Source organism: Tachysurus vachellii, chromosome 7 (genome assembly GCF_030014155.1).
Source record: "Tachysurus vachellii isolate PV-2020 chromosome 7, HZAU_Pvac_v1, whole genome shotgun sequence".
NCBI lineage: Eukaryota > Metazoa > Chordata > Actinopteri > Siluriformes > Bagridae > Tachysurus > Tachysurus vachellii.
In genome coordinates this window covers 6,244,456-6,269,064 of record NC_083466.1, presented here as the reverse complement: position 1 = coordinate 6,269,064, position 24,609 = coordinate 6,244,456, and the positions used below count along the sequence as shown (strand labels likewise).

General features: G+C 38.3%; 1 long non-coding RNA gene, 3 other non-coding genes and 1 gene segment (V, D, J or C); 3 read left to right on the top strand and 2 right to left on the bottom strand.

Moving 5' to 3' along the window:
* Nucleotides 1–8,300: 8,300 nt before the first annotated feature.
* On the bottom strand, nucleotides 8,301–9,333 carry LOC132847910 (uncharacterized). Its single transcript, XR_009648673.1, has 3 exons — nucleotides 9,145–9,333; nucleotides 8,548–8,570; nucleotides 8,301–8,330 (listed from the first exon to the last, which is right to left on the bottom strand). It is a non-coding gene; the product is annotated as an uncharacterized LOC132847910 (long non-coding RNA).
* Nucleotides 9,334–14,464: 5,131 nt separating this feature from the next.
* On the top strand, nucleotides 14,465–14,535 carry trnag-ccc (transfer RNA glycine (anticodon CCC)). The gene has a single exon. It is a non-coding gene; the product is annotated as a tRNA-Gly (tRNA).
* A 717-nt stretch (nucleotides 14,536–15,252) lies between these two features.
* On the top strand, nucleotides 15,253–15,325 carry trnar-ucg (transfer RNA arginine (anticodon UCG)). Its single transcript has one exon. It is a non-coding gene; the product is annotated as a tRNA-Arg (tRNA).
* A 594-nt stretch (nucleotides 15,326–15,919) lies between these two features.
* trnag-gcc (transfer RNA glycine (anticodon GCC)) lies at nucleotides 15,920–15,990 on the top strand. Its single transcript has one exon. It is a non-coding gene; the product is annotated as a tRNA-Gly (tRNA).
* A 2,079-nt stretch (nucleotides 15,991–18,069) lies between these two features.
* LOC132847909 (T cell receptor alpha variable 12-3-like) lies at nucleotides 18,070–18,685 on the bottom strand. The segment is given in 2 exon segments: nucleotides 18,070–18,537; nucleotides 18,643–18,685. Coding segments are annotated over 2 exon segments (390 nt in total).
* Between the last annotated feature and the right edge of the window lie 5,924 nt (nucleotides 18,686–24,609).

Genomic DNA, 24,609 nt, shown 5'->3' with positions numbered 1-24,609 from the left:
ATGGTGTTAGCTGAAGGAAACTATTCTTTCTGTACACTTATTTGTACATCCTCAGGATTCATGAAGCTCCACCCCACAGCATCACTCACATAACAGTGTCACTAATCTTACTGAAAGATTCTTGATTGTTACTGAAACATTCCTGCTTTACATTCAGCCTCACATGGGGAACATGTCCTACATCTATTTTAATCAAACACAAAAAGCAGGAACTGATAATAAAAGCTAATAATCACTATAATATACTAGAATCATGTCATTATTTAAATAATTATTATACAATCATTAAATCACAATTTACAATTGAAATCTCTTAATAATTTAATTAGATATTAAATATCTGTTATCAGTTGTCTCTAATTCTAGTGGGAATAATTAACAAGAAACTCTTTTACCTGGATGTCTTTCTATTCCTGCTGTGATTATTTTTGCTTGCACAATTATTAATAAAGAACATTACATTGATTTGATGCTCGTCCAAGATTTAAAAAAAATAATTTAATTAGTTGTTAAATATGTGTTGTTTAAAAAAAGGAGTGCTATAGTAATTTAGCTATCATTCCTCACACTGTATGACAGAGTTCTCTGTCACTGTGGACTCCATGACACAGCTGTACACTATACAGTCATACACTGCTTCTATTTTATACAGAGAGGTGGTTGAGCTTTAATGTTAGAATGAATATATTAATTAGCAGCAGAGTCTTAGGTACTTTGATCCACTGTTCACTGTCTCGTTGATGTAAAGATAGTGATTAATCTGTGCTCATAGACAGATGACTGAAGAAGTGAGTGTAAACATGTAAATAGCTCCATCTTGTGAGAAAAGCATGGCTCTGCTCCAGTCATGTGTAGTGCTTTTTGTAGTGTGGTTGGGTTTGCTGTCTTCCACCTAGGAATGTATACCATGTAGGAATTTTTGAATTTACTTTAAAGTAGATTTAATCCCTCATGAGTAAACCAGAGGCAACAGTTACATGGAAGAAAGCTTAAGAGGAGCTGGACTCCAAATCATTACAGTATCCAGGTGTATAACAAATTGTTAATAATTATATTGACTAGGCCTTTCATCAAAAAACTTCTTTTGATCCGCGTTTCTCTGAGTGATTATTTCATTTTAATTAGCTTATCTACTACAGCTAAGGCACTTAGGCTTAATTGATTTTGTGGTATAAAGTCTGATTTTAATACATTATAGATTCAGGTAGTTAAATTGAGTTATCATTTTTACACTTTATCACACACTCTCCTTCTCTTGGATTTTTCTCAACACTTCCCATTACAAAAATAAGTTTTTATTTTGTTGCATTACTTGGAGATTAACATTATTCAGGGAAAAAAATGTGTAGAAATTCTCTGAATTATCCCTTACATAATTATTACTATTATTAAATAAACACAGTCATTAATATTTTAATTCAAAGTTTTTAATGTTAAAACATTATATATTATTGTATATTCCATATTTTGTTAATTTGTATGTACAGTTTATTGAGAAAATTGGCTGTTCTTTCTCCTCCTCCTCCTCTTTTTCTTGAGTGCAGGAAAATGCTGAAAAAATAAGACATTCACTGATTATTATATTGTAATATTTATTTTATATATAATGATAATTACCAAATTTACAGTTTATAATATTATAACAATATTATACTATTATTGCTCTGGTCTTAATAATTATGATATTCCAAAATTGTCATTCTGCATGTATTCTATTCAGCAGATTTCTATTCAGCAGATTGAAGAAATATCTGGTCTCCATTTTGCCCTAGCAAGTGTTCTAAAGAGCTCTTCATCAAGCAGAAGAGAGCTCATCCTTATACTGTGTATCAAACAGGACATGTTTCATTTCAGGCCAAACATTTGACCTATCTAGGGAGCTTACTGTATATTTTGGCTATAAATTGCAAAGTGTGTAATGACTGCAGAATAAAATTGTGTAGCATTTGTCCAAGAATTATTGTGTGCATCAGAGTACTTACCATGTCCTGCACACACGAATATGATGGTAAATTACAGCATTTTATCTATTTGATTTGTTTATGATGATTGAATAAGCAAGTTGTTGTTTATGTACGAGTGTGTTTATGTATGAGTGTGTGTGTATATACACGTACATGGGCACGCAGACGGTTGGGCTCTGCAATCAAGTTAAGCAGGTCGTAATTGTTCTCTCCTTCGATAACCAACCTGGTTATATGTTTGGCCCCAGTCGGGTGGATTTTCTCCACTAGGGGAAAAATGTACTCATCTGTGCAGAGAGAGAGAGATTTGATTTGATTTTGAAAAAGACCTTTACTTCGATTTCTCAGTTTTAACAATGACCGATAAAAGGTTTAATTTAAGTCAATGCAGGAAAGGAATAAATAAATAAAACAAAAAATAAACCAGAGAAATAAAATAGCTTTAAAAGTTACGTGCAAAACTATAAAAAAAACAAATGTACATGACATTCTTTAATACATGTTCTGTGCAAAATGCAGTTCATCATTAAAAACTGAGCAGAGTGCATTTTTAATGCACCAGATTTTTTCAAACATCGCCAAGTTCGCCGTTTTCTTGTAAAAGTGAAAGTCCACTAGAATCCTAGACTTCATCAGTGCTGTTGTTACCATTTTTGCATTATCGCTGCCTCTTTGTTCTACTTTATTTTTTCGGCTGATGTAAATGCCCATTTTTGCCTGACCCACAACAAAATTTAAGAGCTGGCATTCTGTTTGCCTTTTCTTAGTATACTTTACCCCCAGGATAAAAGTTTGGACTGAAAAGGATTTGTTAAAAGCGTTAAAAACAGTCTGCAAAAGGGTAAAAAGGGGTCTTAGTCTGAGACACTGCGTAAAAGTGTGAAATATTGTCTCCCTCTGTAGACAGAATGGACACTTGTGACTTGTCTCTGGACACAGGATCGAAATAAAAGCATTAACAGCAATGATTCCGTGCAGGATTCTCCACTGTAAATCTCCAGTTCTTTTAGTTAATGGTGGCTTGTAGAGTGACCTCCACTGTGGTCGCTCTTCCTCCCTCAGCCCGAGGACAGAGCGCCACGGTGTGTCCACTCTACCATTAAGACTGTTCTTGTTAAAAGCCTTAACACAGGCTTTATAAAACATTTTCCCAGAGACCATGTAAGAATCCATATTTGTGACATTTCTACATTCTAAAAAGTGACCAGTACTTCCCTCTAAGTCTGGAGACAGAGAGAGCTCAGGAAAAGGGTCCTCCTCGTCCGGCTGTTCAGCCCCCCCACAGTACTCCACTAGCATTTGTTGTTCCTCTGGTGACAGAGCAGAGTTCCACCTCTGAATTAGCCGCGCCACGATCCGTATCGATCTCAATCCCAGCCGTGCAGCTACTCCACCGGTGTCTTTGAGCTCTGGTCCAGCCAGGTCCACCAGGTGTCCCAGCGTGATGAGACCAGATGTTTGCAGAGTGTGGGTGAGGGCACTGTCTGCAATGTCCAGACGAGCTCCGTAGATGAAGGGCTCCTGAAGTAGCCAGTGTAGCGAGTTCGTGCCTGTGGCTCTCTCTGTCCTAAAAAGTCTCCACACTTTAAAAACATTGTGATAAAAAACAGGTAGTCTCAAAGTGTTCAGCTTTCGAGGGTCCATTAAGAGCAAAGGTTTGTCAAGTCCCAGATCCCCAAAAGATTTTAAAATAGTACTGGTCACACATTTCCAAGCTACAGACATTGAACCACATAAAAATCTCTGTAAAAACTGTAAACGAAAGGCAGCGGTTCTGCTCTGTAGGTGCACTACGCCCTGCCCACCTTCATCTTTGGGTAGGTATAAAACACTCTGGGGCACCCAGTGTAACTTATCCCAAAAAAAGTCTAAAAACATTGACTGGATTCTCGCTAAAAACTTTACAGGTGGGTCTACACATGCCATTTTGTGCCAAAGGGAGGACGCTGCCAGGTTGTTTATGATTAGCACACGTCCCCTGTAAGACATCTTCGGCAAAAGCCATTTCCACTTATCTAAACGTCCCTTTATCTTTAAAACTGTCCCTTCCCAGTTTTTTTGCATAAAAGGCTCTTCTCCCAGGTAAACTCCAAGATATTTAAAACCGTCTTTTTTCCAGAGCAGTCCCCCCTGGAGTTTGGGCACACTAGATAACCAGCGCCCTACCAGCAGGGCCTCGCTTTTTTCCCAGTTGATCTTGGCCGAGGATATTTTGCCATAATCCCTGGAGATTCTACTCAGTGTGTCAATATCATTCTGTTGGTCTAAAATTACCACTATATCGTCAGCATACGCTGACAAACAGAGAGTGGTCCCACAACCGGGAAATGAGAAACCTTTCAGTTCGTTTCTTAGTTTGTTTAAAAATGGTTCAATGGCTAGGGCGTAGAGCATACCTGACAGAGAGCAACCTTGTCTTACTCCCCTGTACACTTTAAAAGGAGCACATAAGCCACCATTAAATTTCAGTACACTTTCAATGTCACAATATAAAACTCTTAGTTTGTTAATAAAATCAGAGCTCAAACCAAAAGCTTTAAAAGTTTTCCATAAAAAATCATGCTCCACTCTGTCGAACGCCTTCTCCTGGTCTACAGAGACCAGACCCATTTTCAGCCCGAATAGTTTCGAGGCACTTAAAAGGTCTCGGGCCAGCGAAATGTTATCAAATATTGACCTCCCAGGTACACAGTATGACTGATCAGAGTGGATCACCTCTTCCAGAACGCTTCCCAGTCTGGTGGCTAAAACCTTAGAGAGCAGTTTGTAATCGCTACACAACAGGGACACAGGTCTCCAGTTTTTTATGTCGGTCAGGTCTCCTTTTTTTGGGAGTAGCGTGAGGACTGCCCTCCTGCAACTCAGTGGAAACAACCCTCCAGTTAAGCTGTTGTTGAGGACTTCCAGCAAGTCTTCCCCCACAACGGCCCAGAAGTACTTGTAGAACTCTACTGGAAGTCCATCTATACCCGGCGCTTTTCCACTCTCCGTACTTTGTAGAGCTTTGAAAAGCTCTTCTGAAGTTATTGCTCCACTGAGTGCTGGATCTAGGTGTACAGGGACTTTGGGCAGTCCTCCCAGGAAAGCCTGCTCTGTGACCTGGTCCACTTTAAGCTCGCTGGTGTAAAGCTTTTCATAAAAACTAACTGCTCTCTCTCGTATTTCTGTAGGATCGGATAAAATGTCCCCAGTTTCGGATCGCAGGTTGTGGATAAAACGTTTCTGGCCATTCTTTCTTTCCAAGTTAAAAAAGAACTTAGATGGCGCATCCATCTGGTCTGCGTTCTGGAAGCGTGATCTTATTAGTGCACCTTGAACTTTTAACCCTAGGAGGTCAGATAACATTTTTTTCTTGGCTGTAAGGGTCTGAACATGGGCTTGTTCACCTGCTGGCTGCAAAAGAGACTGGAGTTTCATAATTTCATTTTCCAGTTGGCTTATGGACTGAGCCAACTCTCTTGTGACATTTGCAGTGTACTGTTGACATAATTGTCTGATGTGTACCTTGCCCAGGTCCCACCACTGCTGTAAGGATGTAAAATTTTCCTTTTCCTTTTTAAAATTTTTCCAAAAAAAACGTAAAAATGTCCATAAAATGTGTGTCATGTAAAAGAGCTGTGTTAAAATGCCAGTATGCACTTTTTGGTTTAATAGATTTTAAAACTGCTATGCAGGAAACCAAACTGTGGTCTGAGAGACCAACAGGACTGATAAAACAACTCTTTAAAATGTTTAAATGATGTTTAAAAACGTAAAACCTGTCCAACCTTGCCAGCGATATAAAATTGTTGCGGGTGTGTGCCCATGTGTACTGCCTCTGGGAACCATGAAAAGACCGCCATGTGTCGCTTAAACCGTACTTTTGAATCATTTGACTGAGGCGTGTACGGGAAGGCATGTGGGGTTCAATATGATTGCGGTCACTGTTGTCTGTGGTGCAGTTAAAATCCCCACCAACAAATAAAAATTCTTCATTATCACATGTCTCAATGGCTTTACATACATCATCTAAAAAAACAAGTCTCTCAACCGGTGAGGTTGGAGCATATACACACACAAAGATAAAAACGTGACTCTCAAACTGGGCCCTGACTTTTAACAGTCTGCCCTTCACAATCTCTTCTGTATTGTATGTGACTGGCATAAAATTCTTAGAAAATAAAATTGCCACACCTCCACTGGTGGAAGTGTTGTGGCATAGGCAGGAAAGACCAGGCCATTCCTGTGTCCAGTCAGTGAGATTGCTGTTATCACTGTGGGTTTCCTGTAAAAACAACACGTCTATCTTCTTTTGTCTCGCCACTTCAAAAATCTCTGCTCTCTTCCTGTTATCTCTCGCCCCACTAACATTTAGAGATGCTATGTGTATGTCCTCCATGACAAACCAGAAGAGAGTTACTAACAGCAGCAGAGTGTGCAGCCACTGAGGACTGAGAAAATTAGACTGTTTCACCTCCATCATCACACAAGTTAGCGAGTTTTGTCATTATCTTTTTCAGTCGATAAACTTCCTTATCCTCAAAACAACCTTCAGACATAAAACGTTTTATGGCTTCAAATAGCCGTTTTAAATCGGGGAAGTGATCACTGATGTTGACCATTCGCATGTTCTTTGTGATTTTTAGAAAGTGTTTGATTTCAGTGACGTTGTATTCTTTAGTAAAAATGTTACTCACAGCAGGGATGGGAACACTGGGCTCAGGTACAACCACATCACTTCCTGTGTCACTTTCACTTCTTGGTCAGTCTTTTTCGCGTACTTATGAGTTGCTTTTTTCCCTCTTTTTTTCCTCTTTACGGGGGTTTTGAAGGCGACCTGTTCAGTTTCCATCATTACAGAGTCACTATTCTCTTCCATCGTCACGTTACCTTCACCAACAGTGATTACCTGTGTGTTAGCCATTGCATCTTCAGTGTCGAGCTCTGTGTTACTGTTATGAGCACTGATCTCCGCCTGCACAGTGCTCTCAGTACACCCAGTATTAATCAACACCTCGCCAGACACTGGGTTAGTTTCGGTGTTTGACACTTCAGCTCGCTTTTCCACAACAATATCACTGTTAGACATCGCTACCACGGCGTTGTCTGACTCCGTTCCGCTCCTTTCCGGGACAACCACACTGTTCACTGCCGGAGCTGGAAAATCCGCTCCATGTTTTACCGGCGGCTCCACCGTTTCGCTCCCAGCTGCCACCACGTTACTCTGCCCGGCTGCCACCACGTTACTCTGCCCGGCTGCCCCCTCAGAGGCCTGGGTCTTGTGAGGACACACCAGCCTCTTGTGCCCAACATCACCGCACTCAAAACATTTCATCTGCCCCGTACTTGCGTACAACATGAATGACTTGCCCTCACACACCACTCTAAAAGACACGTCTAGTTCTGGCTGCGTTAAAACCATGAAGACTTGTCTCCTGAAAGACTCAACTTTCTTCAGACCCCCGGTCTTACAGCCCAGGTAAACTATTTTAATCTTACTAGCTACCTTTCCGTAGCGCTTTAGCTCCCGCTCTATATCCTCATCCGGAATAAAAGGAGGCACGTTAGCTATAGTAACCCGGACTGTCGGAGCAACCAGCGGTGAAACTATAACAAACTCACCGCTCACCACAATTCCGGTGTTGGTCAGGTGTCTCGCCTGATCTTCCTCCCTCAGAAACACCACGACCGCTTTGTTCATGCGGGAAGCAGTGAAAATGTTTTCATTTCCGACCTCCTTCCCCATTGCCAGTAACACTTCCTCCACACTCACGCCGTTAGCCGGCATACACCTGACGCCATGGCGGAGGGAGACAGGTGACGTCCCCCTCTGTGTGAGGGACGCCATCCCGCTCCCGCCTTGCTACTACACACCTGACTAACTTACCTGACTGCTAAAAATAAACTATTAAACACAAAAACTATAATAAACTTTCTGTTCTCTTTACTTCCTCAAAAGAGAGTAACTCCAATGAGAAAAGTGAAAGAAAAAAACAGAAAAAAAATCGCACGATTGCTCTCAGCTCCTGTGACCACTCACACACACAAACGCTCCCAGCATGCACCGAGAGAGAGAGAGAGAGAGAGAGAGAGAGAGAGAGAGAGAGAGAGAGAGAGAGAGAGAGAGATGAGTGAGATGGAGACATGCTGCTTTGTCTTTTGTTTGGTTTTGTTTGGCTCCATATTCCGAAAGCAAGAGGAGTGTAAAGTAGACTGTAGACACTGTTGTGTTTAAGGAAACACTTCTTATGCTGTGAGGAAGTGCATTTGTGTGTAAGTTTGTATATGACTGTGAGACTCACACAGCATCCTGATCTGTTCATCCAGATCAGCTGACTCCAACATGTAGATTGTCGCCGGCTTCCGAGCTGGTGCAGGAACAGCAGACTGGGAAAGTAAAAGATTATTATTATTGTTGTAATTAGAAGTAGAATTGGTGAAAAAATAGAATTAATTAAACATCATAGATGTAGTTAATATATTATAATATATTGCAATATTAAGCAAAAACCTTGTGTTATTGGTGTGTGTGTGTGTGTGTGTGTGTGTGTGTGTGTGTGTGTGTGTGTGTTTAAATCTGTTTAGCTGCAGCACTGTTCAGTACCTCAGACTGGGAGATGAAGGAGCCTGTAGACAGAAAAACATAATACAATTTTTAAGTTAAAATACATTTTATTTTGGGGAGAGAGAGAGAGAGAGAGAGAGAGAGAGAGAGAGAGAGAGAGAGAATAATAATAATAAACTATAATTAAATAAAAGCCTGTAATGTTTGCTATTAACCCTTAAATACAATATGACCCTCACTGTGCTGTTGTGTAAATGAAATGATTAGCTACATTCTACAGGTAGAAAACACATTGTAACTAAAAGTCCGGAGCTAATCATGTATGTGTCTAATCACTATGTTACACCTGCTTTACTGTAAAACCTGTAGTGAGGATTGTGAAAAGTCACCAAACAACAGAGGAAATATTTTATTGTGAAATTAAAATCGATTCTTAAGTCAAGCTCATCGATTCGGTTCAGTATTTTTACTGTCATTTATACCTGTGTCCAAGTTCGCTAGCACAGTAAGTAGCATTGTGCTAATTCACGTCAAAAGAGGATCTCGTTTAGATAGAAAACATTAGACTGTAACACAGTGTAATTTAAACCTGCTTTATTGTAAAAACACTATGACATTAAAGTCACATTCTCTTACCGTGAGCTGACTGAGTTTGGTCGGGAGGAGCGCGGAAATCCATGGAGTTTTCTTCTAAAATCTCTTTATTTTAGTGCAGATATTCAATGTTGCTCCGTTCAGCTCAGTGTTGTGTTTGGATTTAAAATGATTCGATGGAACGCGGCATCATAATAGAGGCAGTTTAAACATAAATAAACACGACGGATATGACGTGTGCACAGGTTCATAATTGTTCATAACAAGCATTAATAAAATATATCAAAAGGAAAAATAATAAAGCTATTATTATTATTATTGAATTATTAAAAAATATTATTATTATTAGTAGTAGTAGTAGTAGTATTTCATTGCGAAGCTACAACCTACTGTATTCATGCTCTATATCAGTGTATGTTCATGATCTAAAAGGCACACAGGAGATATTACAGTCTGTAGCCTACTGCAGAAGCTTTAACTGAAATGAAAAATCTCATTTAATTAACAAACTTTATCTGATCATGTTACGTGCTGTTTGTCGGTTCTGGGTTTTTTTTTTCCCCTCTCTTTTCTCCGCCATCTGTCTCCTCAGATCCCTGCCATTAGACACCTTTCCTGTCAATCTTGATTATCCTGTGTGACATCACTCTTCGATCCACCAATCAACACCCGATCCCGCCTATTTAAACCCGCCACCATTCATTCATTGAGTTCGCTCGTGTTTCTGTTGAACTTGAGCCGCGTTTGATAACCTGTGTGCTGATTTGCTTGTTGTGGTGTTTTTCCGTTTGTATATCAGACTGTTCGTTAACCCAGTTTGTTAGTCACTCGTTCTGCGTCTGTACGTTAGTGTTCATTCGCCCTGTGTTTGTGACTTTGTTTATATTGGGGAAAATGGACAGGTAAGTACGTCACGTGACCTACATTGTGCAACACGTAGGAAATCATTACTGTATTAGACACACTAGGTTAGGAGCGCGTGCCACCCTCTGTACGTTTTGTAGTGATGGTGAAGTGAAGCTTTCTTAAAGCAGTGAAGCTTTCAACCCAATTGTATCGGAAAAAGGTTCATTACTCGAAGCTTTTCAAATCAGAGCTCGATGAGGACCTCTGCTGGTGAAAGCGCGATCACACAATGTTCCACAACCAAACAACGTATTAATTTTAGAAGCAAAAATCAATGGATTGACAAATTAAGGATAGATTAATAAATAAATGAATCAATATATTAAATACATGACCAAAGCATGTTCCATTGCATATGTATGGTAACTCCAAACAAAAATGTAATAAAGATCACTTTTTGTATGGTGAATGTGGACATTTTTACTGTTTTTAGAAAAAAAAATCAAACTCATGATTGTTGAAGGTACATAAGTGCAGACACTTTTACACGATTATAAATCTCCCTTACAGACTACTGTACTGTAGGCTAGATGGATGCTTTGTGCTTAATTATGTTTTATTAACAATCAGCAATCAGGTGTCCACCTGTTCATTTGGCTTGCTGTTTCATAATGAGCCAACCTCTGACATTAGTGTGATGAGGTTGGTGCAGAGCTTTGCTGCCTTCTCATCAGTCACCACTTGATGAAGTCCTGCTGTCTTGAAGCCCTGGGAAGTCAATAGCTTTTTTAACAACAAGGTTTAGAGCATGAGCTATGCAAATGGTACTCCTTAGCTGTAATTGTTGGCACATGCTATCATATTAGCAGCTGTATCATTGACAAGACACCTAATTTTAGACTGAATCCCCCATTCCTCAATGAGAGATGTGTTCACTGCAGCAATGTTTGCTGCTGTACAGTATGTGAAGCAGGAAATTTTCCTACTCCCAGCAACACCATAGTAAGTTGTTCTTTAATGTCAATGAAATGGCAAGTAACAGCTAAATAAGAATCCATATGAATTGATGTCCACATATACGAAGCTAAGGTCACAGCTGTAGCCCTAACCACTTCTTTAGCTCTCTCTTTCTTCTCTGTAAACCTTTTCTCCACCTTTGTCTTCAGTGTTTACCTTGATGGGAGCATGTACGTATGTAGGATCCAGGAGGCTGACAAAATTTCTGAAGCCAACATCCTCCTCAATGGTAAAAGGCATAAATGGTATGTGGTTGCAATGTCAGATCAAAACTCTTGAGGAGCAGGCCTACTGTACTTATCACCTGCCCTCTGTCTGCTAGGGTCTTGGACAATCATGTTCACAAGAGCCTCATCAATCTTGACTTTTTTTGTTTCCTGCAACACAAACAGAGAGAGAGAGACATATCTTGGACAGAGGATCTGGCACTGTCATGCTTTGCACGAAAATGCCTCAACATGGATGATGTATTATTATTATTATAGACCAGCTGCTGGGAGCAAATCAAACACTGGACCTAAAAACAGATTAAGGATAGACCTTGTCTAAAAAGTATAAAGTGTGAACCATTTAAAAAAAGATCATGGTATTAAGCAGTGCACAAAAGTCTTTTCTTGCATTCCTATATTTTTCAACTTATTACTACAATCCAATTAATAAATATATATATATATATATATATATATATATATATATATATATATGTATATATATATATATATATATATGACAAAATGTATGACATGAAATGTTACATTGAATTGTATAATTGCCCAATGATGAGTGAGATTTAAGTTCTAAATATAGGCTTTACTACAAAACCATATATATCCACCTTATTGGGCAAAATCAAATGAAAGTGTTCCCACATTTCAGAACGCAATCTTTTTGTAACAGGCTTTATTGACAACTCGCACCAATAAGCTCTCCTAAACTACAGTAATAGATTGTGTCGTGTAAGGCTTCGTGCAATGCTCATGTTATTGTGTTTCTTTCACATGTAGAGTAAAATTGCTAACGTATAAAATGTAACTGTGCTAATTTAAATGATGTAATAGTGTGTTAGTGCTCAAACTGTCAAAGATGGATACAACAAGAGTTTGTTTTGCAAACGTTTCCAAAGAAGGGATGTTTAAGTGTTATAATGTGTTGATTTAATCATTTTAAAATGTATGTTGTGCAGACTGGTGTTTGTTTCCTGGACAAATTGTTGGATGATACGATTGGAACATGGATAATCTGAGTGGATTCTTCTGGATAAACTCTGTCACCTTGTCGTCATACATGTCATATTCATATAATAATAATAATATTTCATTACAAAGCTACAACCTACTGTATTCATGCTCTATGTCAGTGTATGTTCATGATCTAAAAGGCACACAGGAGATATTACAGTCTGTAGCCTACTGCAGAAGCTTTGTGAAAGTATTAACTGAAATGAAAAATCTCATTTAATTAACAAACTTTATCTGATCATATACCATGGAAATGCATGTTTATAATGTTGATATTTATTTATTAAATTAGTGGGGAAAAAGCACAGGACTGCATGCTCCATGTCCAGAAGAAAGCAGGCTGAGTTACTTTTGGTGCAAAATGTTTTATGTTTAACATAAAATGTTTTTGTGTTTCTAAAAATATAACTTGATGTGCAATATGTGACCCTGAAAAAATAAAATATTTACAAAAAATAAAATCCTACAAAGCAGGCTGCTCTTAGCAGAGGATGGTTTCGATCCATCGACCTCTGGGTTATGGGCCCAGCACGCTTCCGCTGCGCCACTCTGCTTCAACACGCCTGCCAAATAGGACTCAAACCTACAATACGTGGCCAGTGCCTTAGCCATTAGGTCACTGCTGTTTTAAGTTTCTGGCGTTTTGGGTTTCTGCTGGAGGCATCTAAGAGCTAAACTGAAATGTCTTTGGACAAAACCCATTGTCTTTGATGCAAGAGGCCAAAGCTTCATCCAGTAGGCCAAAGCTTCATCCAGTAGGCCACCAGGATTGTGGCAATGACCTGCAAGGTTTAGGGTTGATAGCAACCATTCTGAAATTTACAACATTTTCTTCTTAGTTAAAATGTAGGCTGTTCCTAGGAGAGGAGGGTTGTGATTTATTGATCACTTGGTTTTGCTACAAGCATGCTTTTCTTGCACCACACTGCTTAAGCACACCCGAGATGGGACTCAAACCCACAATCCCTGGCTGGAGACTGGGGACCTGGCAAAATGATAAAGAACCCTGTAACAAAGGTGCTGGCACTGATGGGTGATTACCTGGCAGAAAGGATGTATATCCCAGAGATATATATACATCTCTGGTGCTGATGGGTGATGACCCTGCTGATTTGAAAATCCAGGCCAGTTAAACCACACAGGATCATGCTTGACACTGGGCCAGAAAGAAGATTCACATGCCACATGAGTCAGGCTCATGCCAGGTGCAGCTACATCTGCATGTGTTACCACAGTCTCAGAACCAGCGTGTTTGCGGTGGCGAATTACTGCCTCACCCTTGAAATTTTCAGGTTCCTGGAACTCGATAACAGCATGTACATGTTCCACGTGTGCTGTCGGAAGCCCTCTTGGGTTTTGCAGTAAATGCTTTGCCACACTGATCTGCTGGGGAAGCTCCACTCCTTGCAGAAAAGTGTACCGGTACATGTGTGTGTATGTTTAAAATACACCTATATTTACAATAAAGTGCTCAATATGTATATATTACATATTTATTTGTTTTTATTATTGAAGTGAATGTGGGGAACAGAAGCCCAACTCACCAAGAAGAGACTTTAGTGTTGTTTATTGTTAATAATACCATCTTGGTCCTGTACAGCAGTTCTCTGCAGTCTTCATGCAGCTGATTGATGTGACTGTATGTCATCACAACTGACATTGAGTTATAAACAGTCTGTGGAAAAACAGATGCATTGTTTGTATAATGAATGATCAGTAGTCTCTACAATCATATTCAATAACAGCATCAACAAAAATATTCTAAATATTAATTCTTTTTTATTTATGTTTTCACAAACATACAACGTTTGTCAATTCTCAAATAATAATTCAGTTATAATAAAATAATATAAAGGTGTAATTACAGTTACAATCTGTAATATTTATATACTTACACTTATACACCATCTCCTATGAAATCACAAATCCCTCTGCATTAGCATTTTTGTACAAGGACAATCTTGAGTACTGGAATACTGTTTTCTTTTTTGTTTTTTTGTTTTTTTTCATTTACAACCGATTGTGTGTGACTAAGACTATGTTTTGGCCAATTGACTGTTTTGTCAAAAAATCAACAAATCAAAAAATCAAAGCTGAAGGCCTAACAGGTAAAGCTTCAGCTTCACATGATGATTGTGGGTTGGAGTAGCATCTGGGTGCACTTCTAGTTAGCTCTTAAGAAGGCACCCTGAAGTTCAAGAATCCTGCAGGTCCTGAACAACAAATGCTAGGATAACTAGCAAAAGAGCCTGGTGCACAGTGCACCAGTGGTGTAGTGGTAGCATACAAGATTCCCATTCTTGTGAACTGGGTTCGATTCCTGGCTGGTGCAGGTTTGTCTTCTGCTTTGTTTCAAGCTGTGCTGAAAAAGGCTGCCTAAGTGCTGTAACTCCTGAGACAGTTTGAGCTTCTTAATGGAACTTTCTGTCATATGTTACAAACTGATTTTATTCCAAGTCATGCTCTTCAATATGTAGTGGTATCAGCAAGATTTGAAATTTTTTTGAGCTTCCTAATAGAACTTTCTGTCAAATGTTACAAGCTGGTGGTATTCCATGTCAAGCTCTAAAAAGGTAGTGGTATAAGTAAGGTTATTTTTTTCCAAAGCAGCCATTAATTCCTGCCTGCCGTTTATTCCGATTCCCGGGTGGTGCAGGTTTGTGCTTTGCTGCCTTTCAGACTGTGCCGTAAAAGTCTTCATAAGTGCTGTACCCGCCGAGTCAATTTGAGCCTCTAAATGGAACTTTCTGTCATATGTTACAAGCTGATTCTATTCCAAGTCATGCTCTCCAAAATGTAGTGGTATCAGCAAGATTTGGATTTTGCCAAGCTGCCTTTTATTCTTGCATTAAACAGAATGTTTTGGGGATGTGTTTCTTTAAACATCTTATTTGAAGAAGGCTCAATTGTTGCTTTCCAGAGCTTTTCAGATCTATCTGGACAATGGTGAAGGATTGGAGTGAATGCGGATAATAAACTCATGCGATAGCAGTAAAAAATGATATATGTTTTAAAACTTTTTTTTTTTGTTTTGAAACCTTTGTTTACAGGCCCAGTGGCCTAATGGATAAGGCATCAGCCTTCGGAGCTGAGGATTGTGGGTTCGAGTCCCATCTGGGTCAGCTTATAAGGTGTTCTTTAGGAACTGCCAAGCGCTTCTGTTCACTGCTGCTCATTATCACCTTCACAATCTGGTCTGTCACATGTGAGCCGGATGAAAAAACATTGAAATGGACTTTGAAAATCAAAGCTGAAGGCCTAACAGGTAAAGCTTCAGCTTCACATGATGATTGTGGGTTGGAGTAGCATCTGGGTGCACTTCTAGTTAGCTCTTAATAGCGCAGCACATCAAAGTGTACAAACTGTCAGTGGCGCTGAAATTGACATATGCTTAAGGAGCTCTCTTTCAAATCTGATGAACAGATTCACAGCAAGTTGGCGAATTTGCAAACAAAACACGAAGCACATATGAATGTCATCTGAACTGCGATCATAGCTCAATCAGAGCAAAAAAGGATAAGAGGGGTCAAATCGATGGCAGGGTAAACAGCCGCAAGACCGATGGACAGCCGTGGCCGCCTTCGGAACTCATGGACCAGAGCGCCATTGAGTTGGAAAAGATAAACCGGGTCAAGTACAAAACAGACGTAGCTTGAGAAGAACCATTAAAAGGGCCGGCCACCTCTGCCGAAGGTCTCCACATTCCCTTAACGTAGGCATTGGTGGTTCAGTGGTAGAATTCTCGCCTGCCACGCGGGAGGCCCGGGTTCGATTCCCGGCCAATGCACAGCTGGCTTTTGAGGTAGCTTGTGGGCCGACAGCCTTCTTCGTGCAAGCGTTGCCAATGCTGCTTGGACTAGGCTCCTGGAGGCTTCCATGCTGCTTGATTATACAAGGAAAAGGGACTCAGAAAGGAACTTGCGCATCAAATTTAATAAACAGACTCTTAGCAGACCGACGGAGTAGCCTGAGAAGATCCGGAAAGAAGGATAAGAAGTTCAAGACGTTGAAGAGATGAGTTTGTCTCTTTTGCATCCCAACAAAAGTGACAAATGTGAGGTCTAATTCTTATGTCCTGCAAAATCTAACACTATTTCCTTAGTGAGATTTCCTCATTACCTCATTGCTGTGTGAATGGTCTTAGATGCTTTATATAGTTCAGTGTTATATATGTGCAGTCACAACTTGGATATCCTATTTAGTCAACTGTCATAAAAATGAAGCACAAATCACTAATAAAAAATAATAATTATAACAATATAATAATTGATTTAACTATATTTTATGTTAGCGCATTAGCACATTTCTCATACACAAGATCAGCTAACAATCAGAAAACTAATTAAATAAAACAATGTGCTTCAATATTCCGGTGAGGGTTCCCTCTGGTGGCATGAGAGGAGAACTGCAGGTGGCGTTGTTACAATAGCGTGCTGACATTAGGGATAAACTTAAAGGTTGAATTTAGCCTCCTCTCCATTTTAATGACCTGTAGAAGAGTCCATTATTACTGTCTGTAATAATGTCATAGATAATTATAGTGTAAATGTCTTATAGTAGTTCTGCAGATTTAGTGGACATTCTTATTATTCAGGACTCAAGACCAAAGTAAACCTGCAAAGAAACACGTGTTATATCTCAATCATAATAAACAATAACCGCTCATCAAAGAATTAACTTTTAATATCATTATTCCTGTAATTGTATGGCACTTTGGGGTATTTCTGTCATAATACCTGAGAATTAAAGAAAAGTCTAAAGTTTAGATGTAAAAAATTGCTCTTTCATGAGCCACAGACAGGAAGAAGCAATGACTTACTACTATTTTTCATATCAACTGCAAACAAAGAAGAAACAAACAAACTTATAGATAAATGAATATGGGAAAGAGGAAAACATGCAGATATATGTAATTTAAATAAATAAAACACAATACAAAATAATAGAAAAAAAACCAAAGGGTCCTCAGTTTGATGCTAAGTTCAGGTTACTGTTAGTTTGTGTGCAGTTTTCATCACCTTAAAAAACATGACAGGAGGAAATTTGCTGGGAGAAATTGCTCTTTTGTGTGAATGAGTATGTGAGAGAGTTTGTGTATGGAGCTCTGCAAAGGACTGAGATTCAGGGTGTTTTCACACCTCATGTGTGGGACAGACTCTGTATCAACCATGACCCTGTCCAGTAGAGAGAAAGAGAGAAGCCACCAAACTTTCTCTAGATTCCATATGTGGAGGTTTTAATGAAGAAAAGGCACAACAAACAAATCATAAAGGACAAAAAATCACCATCCAAAAAAAAAACAGTCAATAAATTCCAAAGTCTAAAACAGAATCAGTTAGGGCTGGGCAATAAATCGATTTTATTGATTTACTCGAATGTGTAGTTCACGTCAACTTGTTTGAATGAAAATCGGTTTTCTCTTTAACATCCGCTGACACTCCCCTCTGGGCTCCCGTAGTTCAAATGGGCTCAGCCCTCCCCCCGCGCGTTTGCCATAGAGATACGGGAAAAAGACCGTGGCAGCACAAGCACACCGCCAAAAAACAACCTACTGTCAGAAACATTTACAAACTGATTCAATCAGAATCCCAGAAGGGAAAATCAAAACAAAATAAAGTAAAACTTGTTTTGAACAATTTTTTTGCAATCTGCACATTGATTTTTCAGTAGGAGGGGGAAAATCGATTTAAATCGTAAATGGGATTTTTTGTGAAAAAATCGGAGGTTTTTATTTTAGGTCATGTCGCCCAGCCCTAGAATCAGTGTAGCAAAGGTACAATAATGTTATCCAAAAACAGGAAAATCCAATAAACACAGCAAAGATCAATACACAAAGTGAGTGACACATAGAGTGGCAATGGTGGGGAAAAAGGTTTGGTAGAATATTTATTCCAAACAAATAAACATCAAAGTCTGAGAATTAAGAAAGAAAACTGTATTTAAATGAAACAGATAAACAGCGCCCCCTGCTGAGAAACAAATATCTAGCTTGACTTTTTGTACAGTCTGTTACAGTTTTGTGTCACTGTGGGCTCCATGGCACAGTAGTACAGTGCAGAGTCTGATACTGCAGCAGGAAAGATCTCCAGATCTACTTTGTTCTGCTTCTTACGGAGTTTGGTGGATAGTCTTGGGTCAGGTTGTTCAGCTTCAATGACACCATCTGTGGGTTTATGAATCAGCAGCAGAAACTCTGGTCCTGATTGAGGTTTTTTTCGATACCAGTAGAGATAGAGAGCTGACTGATCATATGTGCAGGTCAGTGTGATGTTACTGCCTTCACTTGAAGATATGATGTTTTGGTCTGGTGTAATTCTGCTTTCAACAGCACCTGCTGTAAAGACAAACATTTTTACTTTTATTGCTCAAGGACCTGTTTAGGTAACAGTACAAATCTCCAGCATCCACCTAAAGGTTATGTATAATATAAATGACTTACCAATATTTTTGACAACAATTAATACAAAGAAGAATAACATGATTGTTCTCTGTGTCACTTGCAGTAGATATAAATGTCAGTATCTCTGTGAAACTGTATCTCACCATATCTAGCTCCACCTACTGAGGTGTAGTCATGTCAATTCTGACACTAATCCTGACATTGTGCAGCGACCTCTAGTGGTAGAAAATTGCAATCTTAGGCAAAGCGATTCACAAGAGCTATTATCCCAACTACTGTTAAATATATAAGCAATTGTAATAATTGAGTAATTATCAATTTTGTTGGTCACAAGGTGCAGTCAGTTGGCATGTAATTTTAAAAAGTGCAGGAAAATCTTTACTGAGATGAGAGGGATTAGAGACAAAGCATTGGCGTTGCTGATGTTTCCCTCCTTAGACATGTTGGAAAAGTTCCTGTTGTCCACATCAGAAAGCACCATAGGCAGTCTACTGGGCTATTTTATTAAACGGATGTTGTTTACCATATATGGTCATTTTTGGGTAATTCTTTATCTAAATTAGCATTAGCTTCCACTGTGTACAGTTGTGGCTATAAACATGTTTCATAAAGTCACCATAAACATACTATTGTCTGACTTTTGTTAAACCCTCAAACTTTATTCACTGCTGGCAATAAGAGCTGAATTGGTGCTACTGTTTGGTGGAAATTTCAAATCTGCGTAACTCTTTCATCGCAAGCAAAGACAAATGTATTTTACCCAAACATTATCTTAAACATATTAGATGTGTGTCTATGACATTACTAAAACTACTATGTATTATATAATCAAACCCACTTTACCTTCTAAACATAATAAACAAGTGCTTAGTGCCCTGTAGCTGCAACCAATCAAATGCTGGCAGATAAAAATGTGTTGATGAAATCCTGAATGTCACAGTTCTAGTAGGAACAGAATAGAGTTAACTCAAACGTCAGTGACATCCGTAATCTCATAGTGATGTTTTAGAATAGATACTTTAGAAACTTTAATGTCTCCGTATTTAGCTTCATCCATTCGTATTTATTCATCATCACTATTATGCTTCATCTCGTTTTATTTATTCAGTCTGCATTTAACACTTGAAAACTATAAAAAAATCTTCCATCAGCAATTAAATTACACTTGAACTAAAGGTTAAAGACAAAGAAATCATATTTTCTTGTGACAAACAGTATTCAGATTTTCTCAGCATATTATAATGAAAATTTGCTTTTTGTCATTCATTATAAAAATTAAAAATCCTATTACTGTATTACTAATACTGATACCTATTGCAAGCATTGCAAAAAAAGAAAATAGTTTAAAGTCTCAGATTCCCAAATGCATTGTTTCCCAAGTGAATGACTTCCTCTTAAACCTTTTAGATACACAGACCAGCTGTTATGTCATTGACTTTGATAAAACTACAACTTTAAACCTTGTGTAATTAAAAAATCCCCAAACCTGCTATGAGACCTACATATTATATAATAAAGTTTAAACCCAATCTACTTTATAAACAATATAAACAGCTGCTTATTGTCCTGTAGCTGCAGACAAAAATGTTCATTTATTCATTATTCATCTTCAGTAACTGCTTTATCCTGGTCAGGGTTGTAGTGGATCTGAATTATATCCTAACTCCACTGGGCATAAAGCAGGAAATAGATCCTAGATGGGACACGAGTCCAAAGCAGGACACTATGTACACACTCATTTACACACTTATTCAACTTAATAATGTGATCATTCAGACAATCAGCTACAGGAAGCTTTGATAAAGTTGGAATCATAAATACAGAAAAAAAAACATCCAGCTCGAAAGGATAGAGCCATCCCTGATCACATAATTATGTTTTAGATTCTCTGTGTATATTCATCAAAGTTGTGTACAAGCAATAATCATAAATCATAAAACAAGGAAAAGGTAAATCCACTAACAGTTTCCTTATTCAAATGTTTCATCTTCATTGCATCTGTACAAGCCAAATAAATCTAATATAAAGACATATTCATATGAATGAATGAATGAATCAATTATTCAGTTACTTAATTAATGAATGTAGTGAATCTTTGGGGAAAACTGTGCAGAAACGTTGCATTAATTGTATTACACATTTTATCCCATCAGTGACACCTAACCTTTATGTCTCTAATATTGTCATTAAATTATATTTTCAAGCAAGAAAAATTAACAATTTACTGTGAACAATGGGGGGCACGGTGGCTTAGTGGTTAGCACGTTCGCCTCACACCTCCAGGGTCGGGGTTCGATTCCTGCCTCCACCTTGTGTGTGTGGAGTTTGCATGTTCTCCCCGTGCCTCGGGGGTTTCCTCCGGGTACTCCGGTTTCCTCCCCCAGTCCAAAGACATGCATGGTAGGTTGATTGGCATCGCTGGAAAATTGTCCCTAGTGTGTGTGTGTGTGTGTGTGTGTGTGTGTGTGTGTGTGTGTGTGTGTGTGTGTGTGTGTGTGTGTGTGTGTGTGTGTGTGTGCGCGCGCCCTGCGATGGGTTGGCACTCCGTCCAGGGTGTATCCTGCCTTGATGCCCAATGACGCCTGAGATAGGCACAGGCTCCCCGTGACCCGAGGTAGTTCGGATAAGCAGTAGAAGATGAATGAATGAATGAATGAATGTGAATAATGTGTAGCTGTTCATCTCTCTTTTATTTTCTTTCATGTTCTCTTTATTAAAGTTGCATTTGTTACCTGAATTGTGTCTGTGGTTAACTGATCAGCTGGTAAAGGAAGTGTATTACATTTTGTGTGGTTTTTACACAATTTAGGTTTTCATAAAGCCTTTCAGTGATTCTGTATCACTGTGATCCTACTTGAAGAGCATAATGATAGAGTGCAGAATCTGAGATCTGTAGATCTTTGATAGTAAGTTCAGTAGAGTCTGAGGATGTTCTTGACTCTAATCGATAATCATCAGAAGTGCTATCACCTTCTGCTGACTTCGCACATTTATACAGTAAAAACTATGTGTGCTGTTAGGATATTGTTTGTACCAGTGAAGAATAATGTATTTGCTGCTTGACTCATATGAACATCTCAGAGTAACAGTGTCTGTTTCTTTCCCCTCAGTTTTTGTACAGTGCAGCTGGATTTCCTGTCACTGTGGGCTGCAGAGCACAGTAGTATAGAGCAGAGTCTGATACAGCAGCAGAGGAGATGATCAGATCCACTTGTTTATCATCAACTTTAGCAGACATTCTTGGGGGAATGTTGTAACTAAAATCTCCACTTTGAGAAATATAAAGAAGGAACTCAGGTTTAGATTTTGGATATTGTCTGTACCAGTGCAGGTTTCCTGAAGTGGAGCTTGTTTTGTATCTGCAGGACAGAGTAACATCATCACCTTCATCTACAACTTTCTGAGTAACAAGTGTCTCTATTGAATCTGCCATGGAGTCACCTGTCATAGAGAAGAGAACATAATGTTTATAACCTTTACATAATTAAGCCACAACAACATAAGCAAGACTCATAGTCTGCCTTTTCATAACACACAGAGTAATTAATCACTAATTCAACACATAATATATTAAAAATAACAAGGATTTAAAACTCACCTAGTGAAAACCACAGACACGAATATAACAGTGAACATGATGACTGGTTTTATCTGAATATAAATATTCTTTCTGTATATGTTAACATCATAAAGGTTCATGAAGCTCCGCCCACAGCATCACATGACAGTGTCACTAATGTTACTGACAGACTGTAGATTTATACTGAAGCATCTTGGCTTTACATTCAGCCTCAAATGTCATTAATATGAATTGTATCAGGAATAACATAATATTGAAAAATGAATCTTTTTATTCTGTAAAAATCTAATATGACAAATTATTAAATGTTAAAAGATTTAAATTATCAAATATATTGATATTTGAATTATTAAATATTATAGTGATGTCACTGTATTAGGGGCTTCAGCATCAGAAAAAGACGTGATAATGTATGATAGTCATGATAAATATTATAGAACATTTTTAGCATTAGTATGATAATTTTGTTGATTTATTTATTGCCTTTCTAAAAACAAATCCTGTTCTTTTAATAATTTTTAATACATCTGGTGGCCCAGAAGGACCAGGCACAAAAAAATAGATGTCAACTGTAAAACAAACCATACAAACTACAGCAACAAAATAAGGAGCACCTTTAAATGAAATCTACCAAAGGAGAGAATTAACCTTCTGGGCCACTATAATTAACCCTTAAAGGGGTGTGTTAAATATATTTTTATACAGAATTACTGGTATTAATATAGACAGCTCAAATACTTTGGTATTTGGAACATAATGAATTAGGCTTTCATTGATTAATTCTTAATAAATGAATAAATAAACCCTTAGAGCGAAGCTGTTTACATCTTCAGTAACATTCTTGGTTGGTCTTTGTTCAGAGAAATATTTTTATGTATAATAAAGATGATTTAAGGACCAGTTCACAAATAACAGTGTATTATTTAAAAATGTTATAGAATAATTTATAGCATTTTTTTTTTTTACTTACCAGTTCACTGTTTTTTTATGAATAAATAATATTTTTGTAGTGATGTCAATAATTTGGGCTTTACTGTACTCAAACAACAACAGTAGAGTTTATTATTGGTCCAGAAATTATGGATGATCTCTAAATTGACTACAATACAGAAACCAAAAACACAAGGAGGACTGGAAGCACCACATTTCTACAACTATGTTTTGGCCAATCAGCTCCAAAACATTTACAAATGGATTCATCCTAACCCATCAGAAAGGCTAGACATCACCCATCACAGGGCTAGATGTTGAACAGTCAATTTTTAAAGAGATGAACATTTCAGAATTACCTTTCTATAGTCAGACAATCAAAAAGCATCACTGTTTTAAATCACCAACAATAGCCACAGCTCTGACAGCCTGGTGGAAATTTCATCAAATCACAAACACCCCACTTGCATCATCTAAATACTGTACACCCCGATCTTGAATAACCCAGATTTTATAGTTAATAAGAAGCCACTCAACCTACGCACATGGGTAGATAAGGGCATCACACAACTTCAACACATCCTCCTTAATAACAACTTGGCACCATTTTCCCACTTGGTCCAGAAATACGGCATTGGGAGTAATTGTTTTTTGGAATATTTACAAATTAAATCATCTATTCAATCAAAAATCAACATTCAGACAATTAATCTAGACCTCTCCCCTCCAATCTCAGAACTAATTAATATAACCTCCACAAAAAACTACTCTCCAAAATATATAATATCCAAATCAGACAACACATTAAGCCTAACCAATCCTAAATGGGAATCAGACTTATCCATTGCTCCCAATACCGCTTTCTGGACACAAATCTGCAAAAATATCTACTTCATGACAAAAAACGGCAACTTACAACTTATACAGTATAAAGTACTTCATAGATTTCATCTAACTAGACAGAAATTATTTAAAATGGGTTTTATTTCATAAACATGCTCACATTGCACACAAAACACCCCAGACACCTATTTACACGCTATTTGGCTTTGCACCTCAGTTAAAAAATTCTGGGAAAACGTTACTGACTCACTATCCAATCTTATGGGTTGTCACATCCCGCTGTCTCCCTCCCTCTGTATATTAGGTGACGTATCCATAATCAATTTAAACAGTACAAACAGTCAATTACTCCTAGTGGCTCTGACTATCGCCAGGAAAACTATACTCATGAACTGGAAATCAAGGAACACCATACACATTACAACTTGGAAAAATTTACTAATAGAGTACATCTCCATGGAAAACTTGTCTACCTCCATTCAAAATAATACATCAGAATTACACCCTTCTTGGTCATCTCTCTTTAACTTCAAACAGTCATCAATCCACTGACCTTCTTTGTCTGAAGCCACGCTCAATGATACACCATCAATAATCCCATCAATAATTACACATGATTGGGAGGAGGGGGGTCAGGAAGAGGCAGCTACACA